Raw genomic sequence first — 17,786 nt, 5'->3', positions numbered from 1 at the left:
TTACTTATTTTTCCTTGTTTTTATTACTCTGGTTTACTTCACACTAATGATACGATGCATGGGCCTTGGACCAGGAACACTTGTGGGCAGATTTTGCGGCGTTCTTATGCTCTGGTGTTTTGGGGATGGCCTTCTGATACTCTCTGCGGTATGAGTTCTTATTTTTCTTCTCTTTTCAACTTGTGGCGTACATAAATTTTCAGATTGGTGTGTATCCACAAAGATCGAATCAGATCATAATTACTTTTTCACATGGCATGCATTCTCTTCGACCCTTTTTAGACTGTTTACATTCAAGCTCTTTAAGCTGCAGCCCGACGCCGAATGATCATAGGCATATCGTACTGATACACAAACCAAGCATCCCGATACTTCCATTCATGCTTGGAGTCGACCAATTGAATCTGGATATGGGATATCAGCTGTTATGAAGAGAGTATATAACCAGGGGAAGGCACCGCTTACATCAAACAAGCTATAAAGCGTAGCGATCAGTTTCTTGATTTCCAATACGGCTAGATAGCGGCCCATGCAGACGCGACCACCTCCACCAAATACGAAATCAACGGTATCCTTCATTCGTCGCCGACGAAGTTCAAACTGCTCGGTGTTCTCGTTATCGCCTGGAAGCCAGCGGTCGGGATTAAAATCGTCTGCGTCATTACCAAATACCTCGTGGTCCCGATTCGTGACAAAGGGATTGATGCCAACTTTGGTCCCTGCAGGGAGATACCGGCCATCTGGGAGAGTGAATCCAGCTTCTGGAACTACACGTTCGAACAGCATAGCGATTCCGGGATTGATGCGCAAAGCCTCGGTAATCACAGCATCGAGATAGGGTAACTCTCGGATTGACTTCCAGGGAGCAGGGACGGGGAGAGAAGCGGCTGAAAGCTCAGCGGCAAGCTTTGCAGATGCATGAGGTACTTTAGCCAGATAATACAGGACTGCGCGCATGGTAGCGGAGCTTGTGTCACCACCGGCTAAGATGCTTAACATCAGCCAGTTAACGATCTGCTGGTCATTAACCATGTCGGGATGTGCTTCCTTCAGTTGGACATATTTGTCTAGAGTATGGTCGACTGAGCCGGCCTTGACCTTTTTGTCGGCTAGCTGTGCTTGGTATTCAGCTACAACCTTGAATGCATACAAAACTCCGGTTAGCGTTGGCTTCGGGCCAATCCGCTTGATGGGGTTCTTGTCGAGAAGATTGTCAATCCAAGGGATTTGAGATACCTGTTCATGAACGAATTAGCTTTTCGCGCTGCTGAAAACCAATTAATCAAATCCTACCGGTGCGAAATAGATTAAACCAGCCGTTGAATCAGTGATCAAGTTGTCGACATCCTTTTCCTGGTCAATAAAGCCATAGTGGCGACCGAAGCTAAAATTGGCAGTGACATCCCAAGCAACTACACAGGTCAGCAAAATTCCCGCTTAGCAAGCTCAAGCAGGCTCTCTTACAAAATCCGATCCATTCATCTGCTGGGCAGATCTTGTTGGCATTCACACCGTCAACAAATCTCAACGAGAGTTTATCCACAAACTTGCTGATAGTCTCGTCTATGAGTGGCTCGTACTCCAGAACCTTGGTCATACTCCAGAGGCCACGAATGGGTTTGATATTCTGGTTATGCCAATCCTCATCCTGAGAGTTAAAGAGATTTGACAAGCGATGACCTTCAATGAGCACGTCATTTGGCCTATACATATCACTCTTCAAGGGGCCATTACAGTGTCAGTATCGATATGTTGCGGTGGATCGAAAACAGGGCAATGGGATGGAATGAACGAATTAAAGAAATACCTTCTTCCATGGATTGCGAGTTGAGTAAATGATTCGAATCAGCGCTGGATCAGAAATGCTCACGCAATTCGGACCAATTTGTACAGCAGTGCCATATCTCCGATGCAGCTCCAGGTGCTTGAGATCCACACGACCACGGTAGGTATGAATGGAACGCCAGAAATCGGTCACCTTCGCCAAGAACGGACCTGGAATGCTCCTCAATGGTGATAGAAAAATATCCCAGACCAATTTTGTGAGACATAACAGTCCAAGTGCAGCAAGACCCTGTGCCCACAGGTTCGAACAAAGTGAAGCGAATACAGACATTGTATGCACATGTACCGTCGGAACAGGTCAGAAACTACAAAAGTACATGGGTGGTCAAGAGCGGGCCTCGTGGCGAATAAATTATGTGTTCTAAGGATATGTTTCAGGAGTAAACAAGCAAAGTCCTCGAACCCTGCTTTTAGATATTATTGAAGGGACTAGACCGTTAGGGCTCAGGCATTGAGAAAAGTCAATGCTCCATGATAATATGCCCCATCATACGGAACAGGGGGTCAATGCGGGTGGCTTTTTCGACCCTCTGGGAACCTTGATTCTTTTGCTTTCCGGCGTTTGGGATGTGACCTCCGTCCTATAATGAGGGAATGGGTCCTTTGGCACGGGGGAAGGGCGGGATGTGGATCCCGTGGATAATATCATCGAAGCGCCGAATGGCCTGTTAATATGCAGCCACCCCTAAGTGGAGTAGTGAAAGCTGATTTTGACAGCGGAGCCCTCTGGGCATCTGTAGCGTCGCTTAAGGTAGATTCTTTCCAAGTTTGTAGAATTGTGGCTGCATGAGATACAGCTAGCAGAACTTTGTCAGTGCATTATTGTGAGCTCGAAAAATCGAACACGAGGACCATTTCGGTATAAGATGGGCATATTGAACAATGGCCTTTGATTTTTAGTTGAGACCATTTTGAGTTTTGACAAAAGTTCATGTTTTCATTCCAGGCGCGAAACTTTAACTATTTCGACGTGGAGTAAATGAGATAGATCAGATGTCACCTCTTCCAAAACCAGACAACCATTCGCTCTAGTTTATACGAAGACCCACCATGATTGGTAAAGGACCCATCCAAACCACAGTTGACTCCTGTCATATTTCTTAAAATAGTTAGGCTATTGAAGCCATTCGACAGCTCGACCTTGATGCTTAAGTCGTTTCAAGATCCCTGAGAGTTCAGTATGTCTGTCTTGAATACCATTTATATTCTGTGGGGACTACCTTGAGGACAGTGATTGTGAGAAGTTGAACTTGTTCAAAATGGGATCCACCCAAGAGATGCACAATATGGAGGAGACCCGGGCCCCTACCCTGCAGGGTGTGATGTGGGTTATGGCGATAGTGCCTCTGATTTTCGTGACCATGCGTATTTATGTGCGAGTTTGCTTGAGGCGTGTTTTTGGATGGGATGATTTTATTATTATCGTCGCAACAGTGAGTGAAAACTCTCATCTGAGATTTTATGCTTCTTTCTCGTACATGGAAGACTAATTATAAATCTACATCACTGTTTAGGCTCTCCTCATTGCGTATGCTGCCGTATGCCAAGTCGCTACCAACCGGGGCCTTGGAAAACATCTTTTAGTCGTCGAGGAGAACCCAGATGATCTTATAGCAGTAGCTTTGCTTTGCGATATTGGCGAAGCTTTGGCAATTATGGCCTGTGCTCTGGGGAAAACATCATTTGCGGTGACGCTCTTGCGAATCGTAGTAAAGAGATGGATGATAGTACTACTATGGTTTGTTATTATCACCATGAACGTTGTCAATATCTTAACCGCGTTCTTCGTCTTTCTTCAATGCAAAGACCCTCGACATTTGTGGAACCCTGCTATACCATCCAAATGCTGGCCTTCGCATGTCTTCACAGATTATTCTTTGTTTGTGGGAGGTTAGTTGCCGGCTTGTTCTGCTTTGTTTACTATTTTATTTCTGACAGTGGTATAGCCTACTCTGGTGCCCAGGATTTTGTTCTCGCCCTTCTTCCCTGGGCAATCGTTTGGAATCTTCAAATGAGAAAGAAGGAAAAGATCGGAGTAGCACTTGCTATGAGTTTGGGTATCTTGTAAGTGAAAAGCCCAGCAGCAACTAATCTAAGGATCTCATTAACTGACTACTCAATTTTTTTTTTCAGCGCGGGTGCGGCTTCCATTGTCAAAACAATTTACTTGGTGGCCCTTTCGGCTAAAGCAGATTTTACCTGTGAGTCGCAGAAACGTCTGGAAATGAATGTTTCAATTGCTAACAATTCCGTCTAATACAGGGGAACTTGCTCCATTGCTCTACTGGGCTGGGGTTGAAGATGGTCTAGCCATAACCGCAGCTTCAATCCCAGCATTGAAGCCCTTGCTGATGCGGATATTCCCCAGCCCCTCCGCAAACGAAAACTACAACATGATTTCATATCCACCGAAGCCTGGTAAGGGGAAAATCTTTGACAAGATCTTTGACAGTTCCCAGGGGGAGCACAAGGTAGAGATCGACATTGCACATCCAGGACTTCACAACAAAGAAAGTCAAACAGCCATTCTGCAGCCCCAGTCACCTACGAAAAGGACTGAGAGTATAAACCTTACAACAGAACTCTCAGTGACGTATACACGTTCTCCGTGAAGATATTTTACAGGGTTTCTCATGTCTGGTCTTCTTTACTGAAAGGAAGTTTTGTTCAAGCCAACGACTATGGTGGATAGCAAACATAAGGGGGAGACCCTATGCTATACCTAACGATAACGTACCAAAATGAATATATATATATATTACTGATAAGAAAGTTGATTTTCTCAAGACCCTCGAAGATCTCCAGCTGTGCATGCTCGGGCATTTAATTGGACTTCCATGTTTGTCGTATTTTCGAGACCTCATAAATTATGAATGCTTATTTTCCCCCAGTAACATACTGCAAGAATACGCGGGAATGATTGAAAAATGCCAAAAAGAATAATAATGGCAAAGGTTGAAAAATTGCAAAACGAAAAAAAAGTAAATCGACAGCTGGCGGATTTGAACCGCCGCCTCCGAAGAGAATTGATTTCTAGTCAATCGCCTTAGACCACTCGGCCAAACTGCCATTGGATGAGAGAGAGCCCAGATTGTGTCTACATAAGGCAAAGGCGTATTTAGACACGCCTAAATTCCCATGTGGTAGTAGGACGTTTGCCCACAAATCTGGGGGCAACTGCAGAAGTCTGTCTAAGACTTCTTCTACATGGAAACTTTACGGCTGTTGGCCGATGCTGCGCATGAAACTTTGTAGGCTCTGATATTTTTTTCAACTGCAAAGAAAAAGCCATGAACCATCTGATGAATCTCTACAACGCAATAGCTTTGCTATTTGGATTCGGCCTTATGCCTTATTTGTGAAAGATAAAAATATACCTTTGTATATCCAAAAAATGCTACTGTGACATCAACCACCCCAAGTGGCCGAGTCGAACTCGGCTGTCTTATCTTCCTTGGTCTAGTGGTCATGATTTCCGCTTGTCATTAACACCGTCAAGCGCGGGAGACCGGGGTTCGATTCCCCGAGGGAGAGTTTCTTTTTTACTTTTGAAGTTTTTATTTACTGGTTTTTTTTCAAGTCGAACTCTTCGAACGAGGAAGATACTCGAGCGATTGTAGTTGGTGCTGTTCGAATGGGATGAAGCCCTCGAAGCGGTCGACAGATACTTCCATACAAACCCAAGCACAGACGGCGAACAAAATCTGGGCATTACTGGAGTAAGAAAAGTAGGCGGGCCCTCCCTTGCAAGCATCACCCTAACGATTATGAGGTCTTTTTACTTCCGTGTGAATTTATACGAGGGGGAAACTAATCCGAGTTATGGTTAGTATGTATGTATATACACAGGATTTTGTCCGCCGGGTGGAGCTTTCCTGTCTGGGCTGCCGCCGCTTTAATGAGGGCGATCAGGCTCCGGCTTAGTGAGTAAGTCCCGCAACGATAAGCGGGGCAAACACTCACGATATCAATACCCTTTTTCTGGCAACACCAATCTTGGTGCTCTGCGCACCGAGATCAATACCGACAACAGACATTGTAGGCTGATAGGGAGGGGTGGATTGAGGGGGAAATAAGTGGTAGATCACAAGGAAACAGAAGTTTTGGAGGGGAGAATTTGCACGCCACTCCACTCTTAATATTGGGCGGGGATGAAGGCGATACCAGGGTGTTTCTGGCGGTCTAGCAAATTCTTGAGGGGGGTATAATGAAAATTGGAAAATGAAAACCAAATGGACTATTGTAGGAATTAGAGGAATTAATCTAAATTGATTGAGTCATTGTTCTACGACTAGATACTGGCAACCTTTGCCATCCGGACTGTGCGAGCATCGAATGTCCCAGCGTTTACCATATTCCTTTTGCACCGCTGTCAACTCATCAGCAGAAAAATATTCATGACCGCCTAAATAACATTAAATAATGCTCCACCAATCCGAAACCTTGGAATTCATCTTAAGAAAGAGTTGTGAATTTATGATGTATACGCAAGGCAACTAGGCCAGCGATCTGAAACTACTAACAGTGTCGTCTATTTTCCCTATCAGAACCCTCTTTCTTTCATCGCTTATCCAACTTCCACGCACCCCTGAGATCGCTATGGTCTTCCATTCGTCAATGCTGAAGTTGAATGCCTCCTGTACGGCGCAGTAATTGTTCAAGATGCCACCGCCAAAATAAGCAGGGTCATCGCTGTTCAACGAGAATTGGACCCCGAAATCTAGGAATTTTCGAAGCGGTAGAGAAGCGATGGACTTGGCAGTGTGCAAGTAAACATTCGACAGCGGGCAGATAGTAAGTAAGATGCCTTTTATAGCGACCTGTCTTAAAAGCTCTTCATCTTCAACCAGGCGAATGCCATGATCAATTCGCTCCGCATGTAAAGAGTCGAGCGCTCCCTTGATATAGGAAACGTCGCCTTCTTCGCCACCATGAGCCGTACGCCGTAGTCCAACCTCTCTGGCCTTCTGGAATACCCCCGTGAACAACTCTGGAGGGAAGCCGACTTCAGAAGAGTCTAATCCGACTCCGTGGATCAAACCATCACGGATCAGCTCATTCGCAGAGTCAAAGGTAGTTTCGGCAGATGCTACCGGCAGGTGACGGAGAAAACACATGATGAGATGAAATGTCACCCCCAACTCGGATTCAGCACGGTCCAGGGCGCGCTTATAGCCTCTGGTAACTGATTCTACAGGAATACCCCGTGAGGTGTGCGATTGTGGATCGAAGAACACTTCCGCATGGTGGACACCATCAGCATGGGCCGCGAGGATATAGGACCACGCCAATTCGTAAAAGTCATTCCCGGTGATCAGGACCGACATATTAGCGTAGTGAATGTTGAGAAAGTCGTCAAGATTGTCGAATTGTTCATATCTCGCTGTCAGCGAGGTCGAGCTTTTGTAGTGTGGCAAATCGGGAAGAGTAACATTGTTCTTCTTAGCAAGAGAAAAGACCAGCTCGGGAGTCAGAGCACCCTCGAGATGAATGTGGTGTTCACACTTGGGGAGATTGAGAAGGAATGGGTGAAGTGGTGATTGACACATAGATTGAATGTCGATTTCGATTACTTCGCCACTTTCTAGGAGACATAGGAAACATTCTATACCTACACTACTTATTCTTCCCTCGATGACAATTGCCGAGCCCGCGGCATATACGGATCCTCCTTAGCAAGAGCTTTTCCATACTTCCATATCTTCAGAGTTTCCCCGTGGGCCTCTATCTCTTATCTGACTGCCAATGCTTTTGGAGGAGGACTTTCGGTTCTTAACTCGCCCGCAGATCAAATGGAGCCCCCATCGCGGGACGGTCTAAGCGTACATACGCGCAAGCAAACCCCGCCATGACAAAACTAGGCATTGGTATGACATTTCACGGCTTATCGTTGACTCTGACTAAATTCCTTTGTTGATGGGGCGTGCTGGGACCCTAATTTCCCCGAACTATGGGGCAAACGTTAAACAAACTTAGGCGGGGAAGTACAATAAGGAATTTGCGAGTCTGATGGTTCCTATTACCTGACAAGATATGTCTAGGAATCTGACTTCATTTATGAGCATAATTCTTGGGGCATTCCAAATCCAGTATATTCCTTCATAAATGGGTGGTGATGTGCTTAAAAAAATAATGGTCGCCCCTGTTCTAGGTATGCTTCGACCAATATAATGCAGCATCATCCACTACCTTTCCCTCCCAGCCCTCGGCCTTCAATGGCCCTAAAACTTCCACAGCCGTTTGCCCAGCCGCAAAGACTTCCCGGCAGGGCATATCGAGAGTCAAATTCTCCACATTTCCGCTCCCTGTGAGCTTTTGCAATGCTTTCTCCGAGGCCAGGTAGATCAACCGTCCAATATGAGCCCAGTAAATGGTCCCGGCACACATGGCACACGGCTCCCACGTTGAGACCATGGTACATTTCGACAAGTAGTTCCAATCGTAATTATCCGCGGCATTGCGAGCCAATTCACATTCCGCATGTCGGACATGTGAGAGCGAGAGGGATGACATCAACACGGTCTCGTTATCAGGACCTAGCAAAAGCGCTGCGAATGGTCGCTTGGAATGGATTTCTCGTCCTGATTTCTGGAGAGCGAGGCATTTGGCTGCTCCAGAAACAATTTGTTGCTCTGTCAAGGGTAGAAGCGCCAGAAGATCCGCGGTGGAATTGGATGCCATGGCCCAATGAAGAAGATTATGAGTCAAGATCGAAACGTGATTATGTGTAGGTGCAATGGACATTTGGATATTCTAGTGAGAAGAGAAACGTTCAAGTAGCAGGCAAACTATCTACAACATTAAGTTTAGACATACTTGAGTTAGTATTCTATAAGACTAACAGCGGCGGCATCCGCCGATGCAGCATAGAATGAAAAGATAATTGAAGCTAGTCTAGGAGTGACATTCCATATTGGTTTGCTTCTGCAGGGTGATGATTGTGCACAGGCCGCTGCCGTCGGATGATAAGCAGAACCCCGCATGTCATACTCTTCCCCGTCGGCACATGCAGCGGAGCGGTGGTCTTTACTGGTCCACTAGAAGAAACCTCGCATGGGTCTTTTTGTCAGATATCGGCTAACACGACTGTTTCACCCTTATCCTTAAATCTTGATACCGTAATGTTCCTTTATCTTATCAGCGAAGATTATCAAGCATTTGCAAACAGATGGGGATTCCTGAACGTAGTATATTGTAGTACTTATATTGAAAACACATTGAAGGTCTAATAAGATGTAGTTCAGCGCATTCAACGCGAACATTATTAGCTTCATGCATAGCCCATACTTGTTTTACGAATATGAAGAGTTTTATATCATCTCGCTTGCCCCGGCTGCAGGTCGAGCAGACGGAGTCTAGTTTCGTATGCGGAGATGGACAATGGTCAAACAAAGATCTCGATCCGGTCCCCATAAATATGCGAAAATGGACAGTCCTCAATTTCGTTGGTTACTGGGTGTCCGATTGCTTCTCTGTTGCAAATTGGCAATTGGCGAGCAGCATCGTCGCCATCGGGCTCTCCTGGAAAGAATCTTTAGGGATGGTTGCTCTCGGGTTCTTTATCCTGTCCATTGTCATATCCATGAACGGAGCCATTGGAGCAATCTACCACATTCCATTTCCTGTCATTGCACGCGCAAGTTGGGGATTCTGGGGCTCATATATTCCAATCGTTTCAAGATTGATTCTCGCCGTCTTCTGGTTTGCCACCCAGGTTGTGAATGGAGGAAATTCCGTGGTGGTCATGATTGGAGCCATCTGGCCAAGCTTCTTGGATATCCCAAATGCGCTCCCGGATAGCGCAGATATAACGACGCAGGGGATGGTGGGATTCTTCATATTCTGGCTATTTCAGATCCCATTTCTTCTTTTCCACCCAAATAAGCTTCGCTGGCTATTTCTCTTCAAATCTATTGTCGTGCCAATTGCATGGATTGCTATGCTCATCTGGGCCTTTGTCGGCACCTCGAACGCAGGTGATATCTTTTCACAGAGCAGTCAACTCACTGGATCATCTTACTCCTGGGCCATGATGTCGGCTCTCACATCGGTTATTGGAAATTATGCCACTCTCAGTGTCAACCAAGCGGATTTTTCGCGATATTCTTGCGTCAACCCTCGGTGGCACATGCTATACGTCGTCCTGCTCCCGGCATTCTTCACCTTCATTGCATTCATTGGCATCGCCGTTTCCTCCGCTGGACAGGCCAAATTCAACACCGAGTCTATTCCGTGGGACCCGAACGTTCTCGTATCACTCTGGAGCAATCGGGCTTGTCGATTCTTCGCCGCGTTTTCTTTTGCTCTTGCCGCGCTTGGATCTAATATCTCTGCGAATTCGTTGGCGGCAGCAAATGACCTCTCTGCCATTGCACCGAAGTTCATCAACATTCGACGTAGGCAACTAATTTGTGCTCTGTTTGCCTGGGCACTAGTTCCTTGGAAGATTCTTGCCTCCGCTGGCAATTTTCTCAATTTTATGTCAGCCTATGCGATCTTTCTTGGGCCCATTGCTGCCATTATGCTTTGTGATTATTGGATTGTTAAGCACCGGAAATACGACTGTGTCGCTTTGTATCGACCGACGGGTATTTATCGGTACTTCCATGGATTTAACTGCCATGCTCTGGTAGCTTTTGTGATTGGCACAGTTCCAAGTCTTCCTGGTTTGATGCATTCCGTGAATGCAAGCATCGAGATCGGAGTTGGGATCCATCCGTATGAATTTGGCTGGCTTCTGGGTTTTGTCGGCAGTGGGTTGGTTTATGTTGGTCTGAACATATGCTTCCCATACGTCGATGCAAATATAGCTATGGCCATCCTTCCGGATGAAAACCTGGAAGAAATTGTGCTAGATGAGAGCGTTGTGGTCTTAGATAGTGAATGGAAGGGCAAGGAGATAGGCTCATGATTAAAACAGTCACTCAGGCTGTGTTCCTCTTCACGTTCTTATCTACATATATGTACTAGTACTACTAGTAGTCCACGGCCCCGGGTCCTGGCACTCAGCCTCCTCACCCATCAGTCGCAGCCTACGTATCAAGATTCAAACGACTTGGCACTCCAAACGCGGTGCCACCAACAATTTGACAACATACATTGGCTTAACCATAATTTATCAGAGCATCCCTTGCTATTATGCTGTTGGAAATATATATTTTGATCTAGCTCAGACAGTCTGCCAGATGTACAATCATGGAATACAATGGACACAAGCACAAATCCTACAACAAATTCAGTGGCAGCGCAGCTGGGAGAAACTAACAAACCCCACGCAAAGCTTTGAAGAGAAAGAGCTTCAAGTTTGCGATATACTACCCCCAATACTATTCTCGAAAATGACTCGGAAGGGGGAGCAATGACTTGCGGTCGGATCCATAGGACTAGAGGCCCAGACAAACTGTATTGGTTATAATCAAGCTACAAGGTAATGGACACTATATTTCGGATTATCAGCAAGTACGATATAGGGAGAGATGGGAAACTGAGATTCAGTATCCTACTTACACATATATTTGCACCACTGGGGTTCGAAGCAGGTGGACAAGTGTTTGTACTGAGACAGCAGCCTGGAAGTGGGCCGCCAGATATGCAATTTGTTCCAGTAGGACACTGTTATGGGTTACTTCTGATACAAAATATGGAGATTATGGATGTGTAGGATACTTACGCATATTCCTGCTGATGGACAGAATGGCGTAGCCGCTGGGCAACTGATACATATACCATTGACGCAAGCGCCTCCTCCTGGGCCGGGAGGGCACTGAGAAATTGTTAGTTCCAAATCATTCAGACAATTATTGAATCCTCAATCAATGGATTTCCAAAAAATAGACGTACCGATTTATTGCATTGTCCACAATTAGCCAAATTGGTTGTCAAATCAGCACAGACTCCATTACAACAAGCCGGTAATGTGCCATTGCATGTGGGTGTACTGCAAGATCCACAGTGTTGAATGCTAGAGCTAAGGTCGGTACATGTTCCATTGCAACATGCAGGTTGTAGACCCTGACATGGTAGTGCGATACAAGAGCCACAGTGATTGATATCAGTGCTCAGGTCTGTACAGTTTCCACTGCAACAACCTGGTGTCGCACCAGTACAGGCAGGTCCCATACAAGATCCACAATGAGCTATATTACTGGCCAGATCTGTACAAGTACCATTGCAGCAAGCTGGCTTGACTCCAAGACATGAAATTGCTAGACAAGCTCCGCAGTGATTTGGATCGGAGCTTAAATCGGTACATGTTCCTAAGCAGCATGCAGGGTTGCCACCAGTACAAGCTGTCGCATTACAGGCACCGCAGTGGCTGACACTGGAAGATAAGTCGGTACAAGTACCATTGCAGCAGGCGGGTGAGAGACCTAGGCATGGAGCCGCTGTGCAGGATCCACAGTGCAGGAAATCACTATTCAGATCTGTGCAGATACCAGAGCAGCAGCCGGGCTTGACTCCAGTACATGGAGAAGAAATGCAGTTTCCACAATGAGTAGTGCTTGAGAACAGGTCTGCGCATGTTCCATTACAACAAGCAGGGAGTGTACCTGTACATGGTGCAGCTGTACAGGATCCACATTGATTGACATTGGTGCTCAGATCGGTACAGGTGCTGTTACAACAAGCCGGATTTTGGCCGAGACAAGGCAGAGCAAGACAAGCACCACAATGATTCACATTTGAAGTGGTATCAGTACAGTTGCCAGAACAACAAGTGGAAGCCGTTGGTGGACACTGTGGTTGAGAAAACAATGAGGGAGCTTTTGATCAGTTCGAGACCTCACGACGATGTTGGGGAAAATAAAGATAAAGATAAACTCACGACTGTGCTGCATGTACCGCAGTGACTAGAGGTGGAACTAAGATCGGTACATGCCCCCGAGCAACATCCTGGTTTGACTCCAAGACATGGAGTCGTAAGACAAGCCCCACAATGATTGGGATCAGAGAACAAGTCAACGCAGCCTCCTAAACAACAAGCTGGTTGAATCCCGGTACACTATCAGAATATCTCATTAGTTACTCGGAAGGATACTGAAGATTGGTATCTGCTAACTGTTGTACTGCAATTTCCACAGTGATTAGCGTCGGTTGCGATATCAGTGCATTCTCCACTGCAACACGCAGGTATTACACCAAAACAAGGTGTCCCGTTACAAGCTCCACAATGAAAAATGTTCGTATCCAAGTCAGCACATGTACCGGAGCAACATGCCGGATCCGTGCCACTGCACTATCAAAGGTTCTCAGGTTAATAGTCGGTTTTTAAGTCCATGAGGGATGCAGACTTACATTCACACCACAGACACCACAATTCGCGCTAGATGCGCTTAGATCTGCACAAGCTCCAGAGCAGCAGGCTGGTAGCGTACCATTGCACTATAAAGGTTACTTATTAGATCTTCCCAAGCAAGTCTGGTTTAGATGCTAGAGCTCACTGGTGGTGTGCTGCATGATCCGCAGTGTTGAGTACTTAAGGCTAAATCTTGACATGTACCATTGCAACATGCAGGTTTGGTTCCAAAACACTAGATGATAATTAGATTTAAAACACATTCAGAAGAGAGAGAAATGATTCACGGGTAGGGCAGAGCAACTGCCGCATTTGTTGAGTGATGTGGCGAGATCTGCACAACTTCCAAAACAGCAAGCAGGATTTGTTCCTTTGCACTTCGTAGATAAAAAAAATTGGTAATTAGTCCGAAGTAATTGATTATACTATGTGGCTTCATGGTTAATCTTACCGTATTATTGCATGATCCGCAATTTGTAAGGCTTGAACCAAAATCCGTGCAGTTCCCTGAACAGCAGCCAGGAACTTGCTGACCTGCACACTATAAACTTTGTCAGAGGTGAAAGTAAAGAACTTGTTGAAATATAACTGTAAAGTCAAATGGATCGTAGAATATGGATACATACAGGTGCGTTGCAGCCTCCACAGTTATTGACATCAGATGTAGGATTCACACAGTTAAAGTTGCAGCATGTTTCATTCGTTGGGCACTTGAAGAATCTTTTTAGCCTAGAGTATCTCCTATAGCAACATGAACTCAGCTTACTGGTTTCCATGGGAAGAAAGGGGCGCATAGCCAGCCAGGGTCGGCTACAGATAAAGGAGTCGCCCTTACGGTTGCGACGACGGAGGGAGTTGCATCGAAAGGTTTAGCATCACACCAAATTAATCCCGCTATCACAATTCCTAGATCGAAGTGAGCATGATGTTACCAGAAAAATCAAATAATATATTTTCTCTTCAACCTACCAAGTGTCTGAAGAAGAGTCATTCTGGTCCTGGCCATATTCGACTATGCCAGAAAGATGACGATATTGAAGGCACGCCAGATTTTTTTAACGCAAATTGAATAAAAGCCTTCTTAATATCCAGAGTATTTTGAGAAGTTTTGAGCTTAGGTGGTGCATATATCGCACAGTTGCTTTCCACATGAAAGCCTCGGTCGAGCATCGCAGGTTGGTATGGCCTATCTTGTCCTCTAGTTGTGTGACATATCTGCAGGTGTCCGCCATTTGCCGGGTTGGCCGATCAAATCGTATAGGGATCGTTCGCTACCCCATTCTTCTCTTTCAAGTGCTATGGACTCTGGTTTAGTGTTACTCTCAAAGCGTAGTCGAGGCCCGAGCTTTAGCTAGTATGATGTAACTCTAACCTGCAAGGACTATTACCTTTTGATTTTCGATTGAGATGTGGTACAAACAAAGCTTAAATGTTTCACTTCTTGTTATTCTTCATGTAACTTTACGTTTTTAAGGTAAATAAATTGCCGAAATTAGGTAGCAAATTAATAATGAGGTATTGATTCTTGCCGAGTTTGCCGTATGATATAATCCCAAGGTTTCAGTATTTACAATCAAAGTAAGACTTGCTTGAATAGAAACAATCGTTTCAATCACATAGTCTATTTTTGAAGAAAGGCCAACTGAACCGTTGAAATCGAGAGTCATGTGCTACCTTCAACGCTGTCATCCCACTGTAACTAGTGCTAACGGCAGTGTCACCTCAGAAAGCCGATAGAGAGGATTGAAAGGAGGTGATAAATAGCAACACTGTGCGTACTCAAATAATATCAATGATGGGTCTCTGAATATTTCCTGAATGGAGCCTTGGCACTTGAATACCTATTCTTCTCTAACACATAACATCAAGTGGAACACATGAAATTGGATTGATGGTATCCCGGTTCTGGGCCCCCGGATAACCCATTTTCTGGGTTTTACACTTAAACTAGACAAAAGTTGCCTCATACTTGACCGAGCTCAGGCTGAAGTGTCAAGCAGGCGAGATACATACGTAGTCGTCATTGAATTGGATTTTAGGCAAGAAATACTTGATATTTTCAGATATGCATTACTGTCATTTGTCGGTATCACAAAAGCGTACCCTCAGATCACCGCTGGAATCATTTGGTATCATACATTCATTATATAATAATAGTTCCGAAAGTCAAAATGCTCTAAACAAATAAGGTTAATGATTTATCACGAAGCCCATGGAACCTCAACATCCAGCTTGTCAGCGATCCGCAGTGCGGAAGCAATGCATCCTTCGAGCAGGACCATTCCATCCCAGCACCAACTGCCTACAAGCCAGACATTGCCATCTCCATTTCGCCATTGCTTTAAATCTACAGCATCGCTGTGAGACTTCGGGGAATCAAAAATTTCGTTTGTGACTTTTCGACTGATAGGAGTTCGCAGAGTCCGGGTAAAAAAGACACTATGCTCTATCTTTGAAGGATCAATAGGAAGAATAGGTGAAGTCGTGATGATAACCGAAGAAAGATGCTCGTGTGTGAACTCCGTTGAGGAAGAGTTGGAGCAGAGATGAATGCGTTCGGATGGCGGAAGACCAGGTTTTGATTCAAATTTCCCATCCACAACCTTGCTGCACTCTGGTAAGCGATCAAAATCGCGGTGCACATAGGCGGGCACGGACTCTGTGGGTATTATTGCCAAAACACTTCGCAGAGGAGGAAAAATTGCGCGAACAACATCGGGACTGACGGCCATAATGACATGATCGAACAGTTTCGATTCAATTACACCAGTCCGGTCGTTTTTCCAAGTCAGTCGGACTCTTGTCCCGACATTTTCAATTCTTGTGGCAGCTGATGAAAAGTGGACTTTTAGATCTTTTGAAAGTCTATCTTGAACTTTGTTGACGCCGCCCATTACAGTGTAATGCGGCTTTCGGAAAGTTTTTGCCTGGTAATCAACAATGTCGACTGCGGGGAAGTTCAACAGCGCATTGTGAGGACATGTTGTCACCGCAGACATAATGGGTAAATAATAATGCTTCAGGAAGTACTGAGGTAATCGGATTCGCGCCGCATACTGTCGAAAGGTTTCTGAAGATCGCGAATCATTGGCCTCTATCGGCTTGACGAAAGTCGAGCAGGCCACGATCCAGAGGTAGCAGATCCCGAGATATAGTGCCTCGATGAGCCATGAAAACCAAGAACAGCCCTCGGGTTTAAGTGGGGGGAATTGGTGCATGTGAGAGGAGTGAATATAGTGGGTGCGTATGTTGCGTTTCTTCTCACATACTGACTCTGATACCGTGGAAAACGGATATACAAATCTTTGTGAACCATACTCAACACCGAAATAGTCATACATGCGTTTTAAATTATCGTAAAAGCCACTTGCAAAGGCCCGCATGGGTAGATCCACTCGCTGTTTTGTCCCAGATTTGTTGGAGACGGTGAGCGATGCAGAATCAAGCGACAAGTGATTTTGCTGCAACCGTGTCAGAATTTTTATGCACGTTGGGAAAAATAGGGAAAAGAAAGCAGCGCACCTTTTCAAAGGCTTCCACATCGAACCTCCCTCGCGAGTCATTTCTTAACATGTATGCCGTGATCAAACCAGCCATGCCAGTGCCAACTATGGCGACCGACTGGCGTGATTCAACCGAAGCCTTGGGTGCCATCGGTCGTGGTCTTTACCCTCCCTGATACCTGGTATGAATTTGAGAATGAAAGAGGATCGTGTTTTGCTCTTAAGAAATGGCGAGGCCCAACAGAAAACCCACAGCAGGTGGCTCCGCTAGCCAATAAGATCCCATGTTCCCGCGATCTTGCAAGGGTTCTGCACAGTCAGTCACGCCCACCAAATCCTCCAAATCCTCGGTTATCGCGAACTTATCGCCCCCATGTGACCTCATTTGTTGTTTACGGTTTGAAAGCTCCAATCAAAGTTGGTCCATGCTTCTCGCAAATTCTTCCCTTCTTGAAAATACCCAAGGTTCCAGTGTGGGACGAACTTCTGCCACGTTCACTATCACGTGGCGAGGGACCTTGATCTCCTTCCTGTTCTCAACCCCTTTTACTAATTCAAATGTCGATTTACTCCCGGGCAGCTTTTGGAAACCGATGCGACCGGTCTCCAACTGACCGCAGCGTGCTAATCATTTAGTTACGTCATGCACAGGGCCAAAATGTTTCGAATCTTAACATTCCCCCTGTCAGCTAGGATGTTGTCCCGACGATCTATCACATTTAAGGTATGACGAGGGGCAGAAATCATAGAATGACGTACGCTAAAGGGGTCATGGAGGTATACCCGCAGGCGTTGGAGGAACAAAAACAAGTGGAGATTGACAGGGCAGCGTTGTAGCCAAACATGAATCGTAAGCACTATAACAGACCGCGGACTCCCCAAGGCTGGAGTCCAGCTCAATTCCGCCCTCCGTGCACCGCGGAGTCCAGTACTTTGTGGTATAAGAAATGGATCCCGAAGGATTCCGGGTATGCAAACCAAAGGCTTGGCGTTATACAGTCCAACGGAGGCCAACTGATCTAGTGACAAACGAGTAATAAGCGCGAACATCGAATTCAATCAACTAGACCCCACTATCGATTTCTCAAGGCTGTGTTGTAGCGCACTCCGTACTTCGATATTCCGTATCCCGCGGACTACAT

The 17,786-nt window shown here is 45.7% G+C and overlaps 7 protein-coding genes across 7 annotated transcripts; 2 read left to right on the top strand and 5 right to left on the bottom strand.

The window, feature by feature from the left end:
* Positions 1–302: 302 nt before the first annotated feature.
* N7478_006817 (cytochrome P450) lies at positions 303–2,116 on the bottom strand (the record flags this gene model as incomplete). Its single annotated transcript, XM_056923031.1, has 5 exons — positions 303–404; positions 466–1,236; positions 1,294–1,412; positions 1,465–1,648; positions 1,808–2,116. The coding sequence occupies 5 exons, from the start codon at positions 2,114–2,116 to the stop codon at positions 303–305; spliced, it is 1,485 nt and encodes a 494-aa protein (XP_056781068.1).
* Positions 2,117–3,104: 988 nt separating this feature from the next.
* Positions 3,105–4,457, top strand: N7478_006816 (uncharacterized protein; the record flags this gene model as incomplete). The annotated part of the gene is made up of 5 exons (XM_056923030.1): positions 3,105–3,278; positions 3,360–3,735; positions 3,792–3,909; positions 3,979–4,046; positions 4,108–4,457. The coding sequence occupies 5 exons, from the start codon at positions 3,105–3,107 to the stop codon at positions 4,455–4,457; spliced, it is 1,086 nt and encodes a 361-aa protein (XP_056781067.1).
* Positions 4,458–6,341: 1,884 nt separating this feature from the next.
* N7478_006815 (adenosine deaminase) lies at positions 6,342–7,394 on the bottom strand (the record flags this gene model as incomplete). Its single annotated transcript, XM_056923029.1, has 1 exon — positions 6,342–7,394. The coding sequence occupies one exon, from the start codon at positions 7,392–7,394 to the stop codon at positions 6,342–6,344; it is 1,053 nt and encodes a 350-aa protein (XP_056781066.1).
* A 598-nt stretch (positions 7,395–7,992) lies between these two features.
* On the bottom strand, positions 7,993–8,526 carry N7478_006814 (nucleoside deaminase; the record flags this gene model as incomplete). The annotated part of the gene is made up of 1 exon (XM_056923028.1): positions 7,993–8,526. One exon carries the CDS (start codon positions 8,524–8,526, stop codon positions 7,993–7,995), a length of 534 nt encoding a protein of 177 aa, XP_056781065.1.
* A 619-nt stretch (positions 8,527–9,145) lies between these two features.
* Positions 9,146–10,756, top strand: N7478_006813 (nucleobase cation symporter-1 family protein; the record flags this gene model as incomplete). The annotated part of the gene is made up of 1 exon (XM_056923027.1): positions 9,146–10,756. The coding sequence occupies one exon, from the start codon at positions 9,146–9,148 to the stop codon at positions 10,754–10,756; it is 1,611 nt and encodes a 536-aa protein (XP_056781064.1).
* Positions 10,757–13,424: 2,668 nt separating this feature from the next.
* N7478_006812 (uncharacterized protein) lies at positions 13,425–13,799 on the bottom strand (the record flags this gene model as incomplete). Its single annotated transcript, XM_056923026.1, has 3 exons — positions 13,425–13,518; positions 13,593–13,682; positions 13,768–13,799. The coding sequence occupies 3 exons, from the start codon at positions 13,797–13,799 to the stop codon at positions 13,425–13,427; spliced, it is 216 nt and encodes a 71-aa protein (XP_056781063.1).
* Positions 13,800–15,342: 1,543 nt separating this feature from the next.
* N7478_006811 (uncharacterized protein) lies at positions 15,343–16,795 on the bottom strand (the record flags this gene model as incomplete). The annotated part of the gene is made up of 2 exons (XM_056923025.1): positions 15,343–16,602; positions 16,664–16,795. The coding sequence occupies 2 exons, from the start codon at positions 16,793–16,795 to the stop codon at positions 15,343–15,345; spliced, it is 1,392 nt and encodes a 463-aa protein (XP_056781062.1).
* Between the last annotated feature and the right edge of the window lie 991 nt (positions 16,796–17,786).

Source organism: Penicillium angulare (genome assembly GCF_028827245.1).
Source record: "Penicillium angulare strain IBT 27051 chromosome Unknown utg000004l_segment0_segment0, whole genome shotgun sequence".
Taxonomy (NCBI): Eukaryota; Fungi; Ascomycota; class Eurotiomycetes; order Eurotiales; family Aspergillaceae; genus Penicillium; species Penicillium angulare.
Note: the sequence above shows the minus strand (reverse complement) of the source record. Positions and strands in the feature narration are given on the sequence as shown.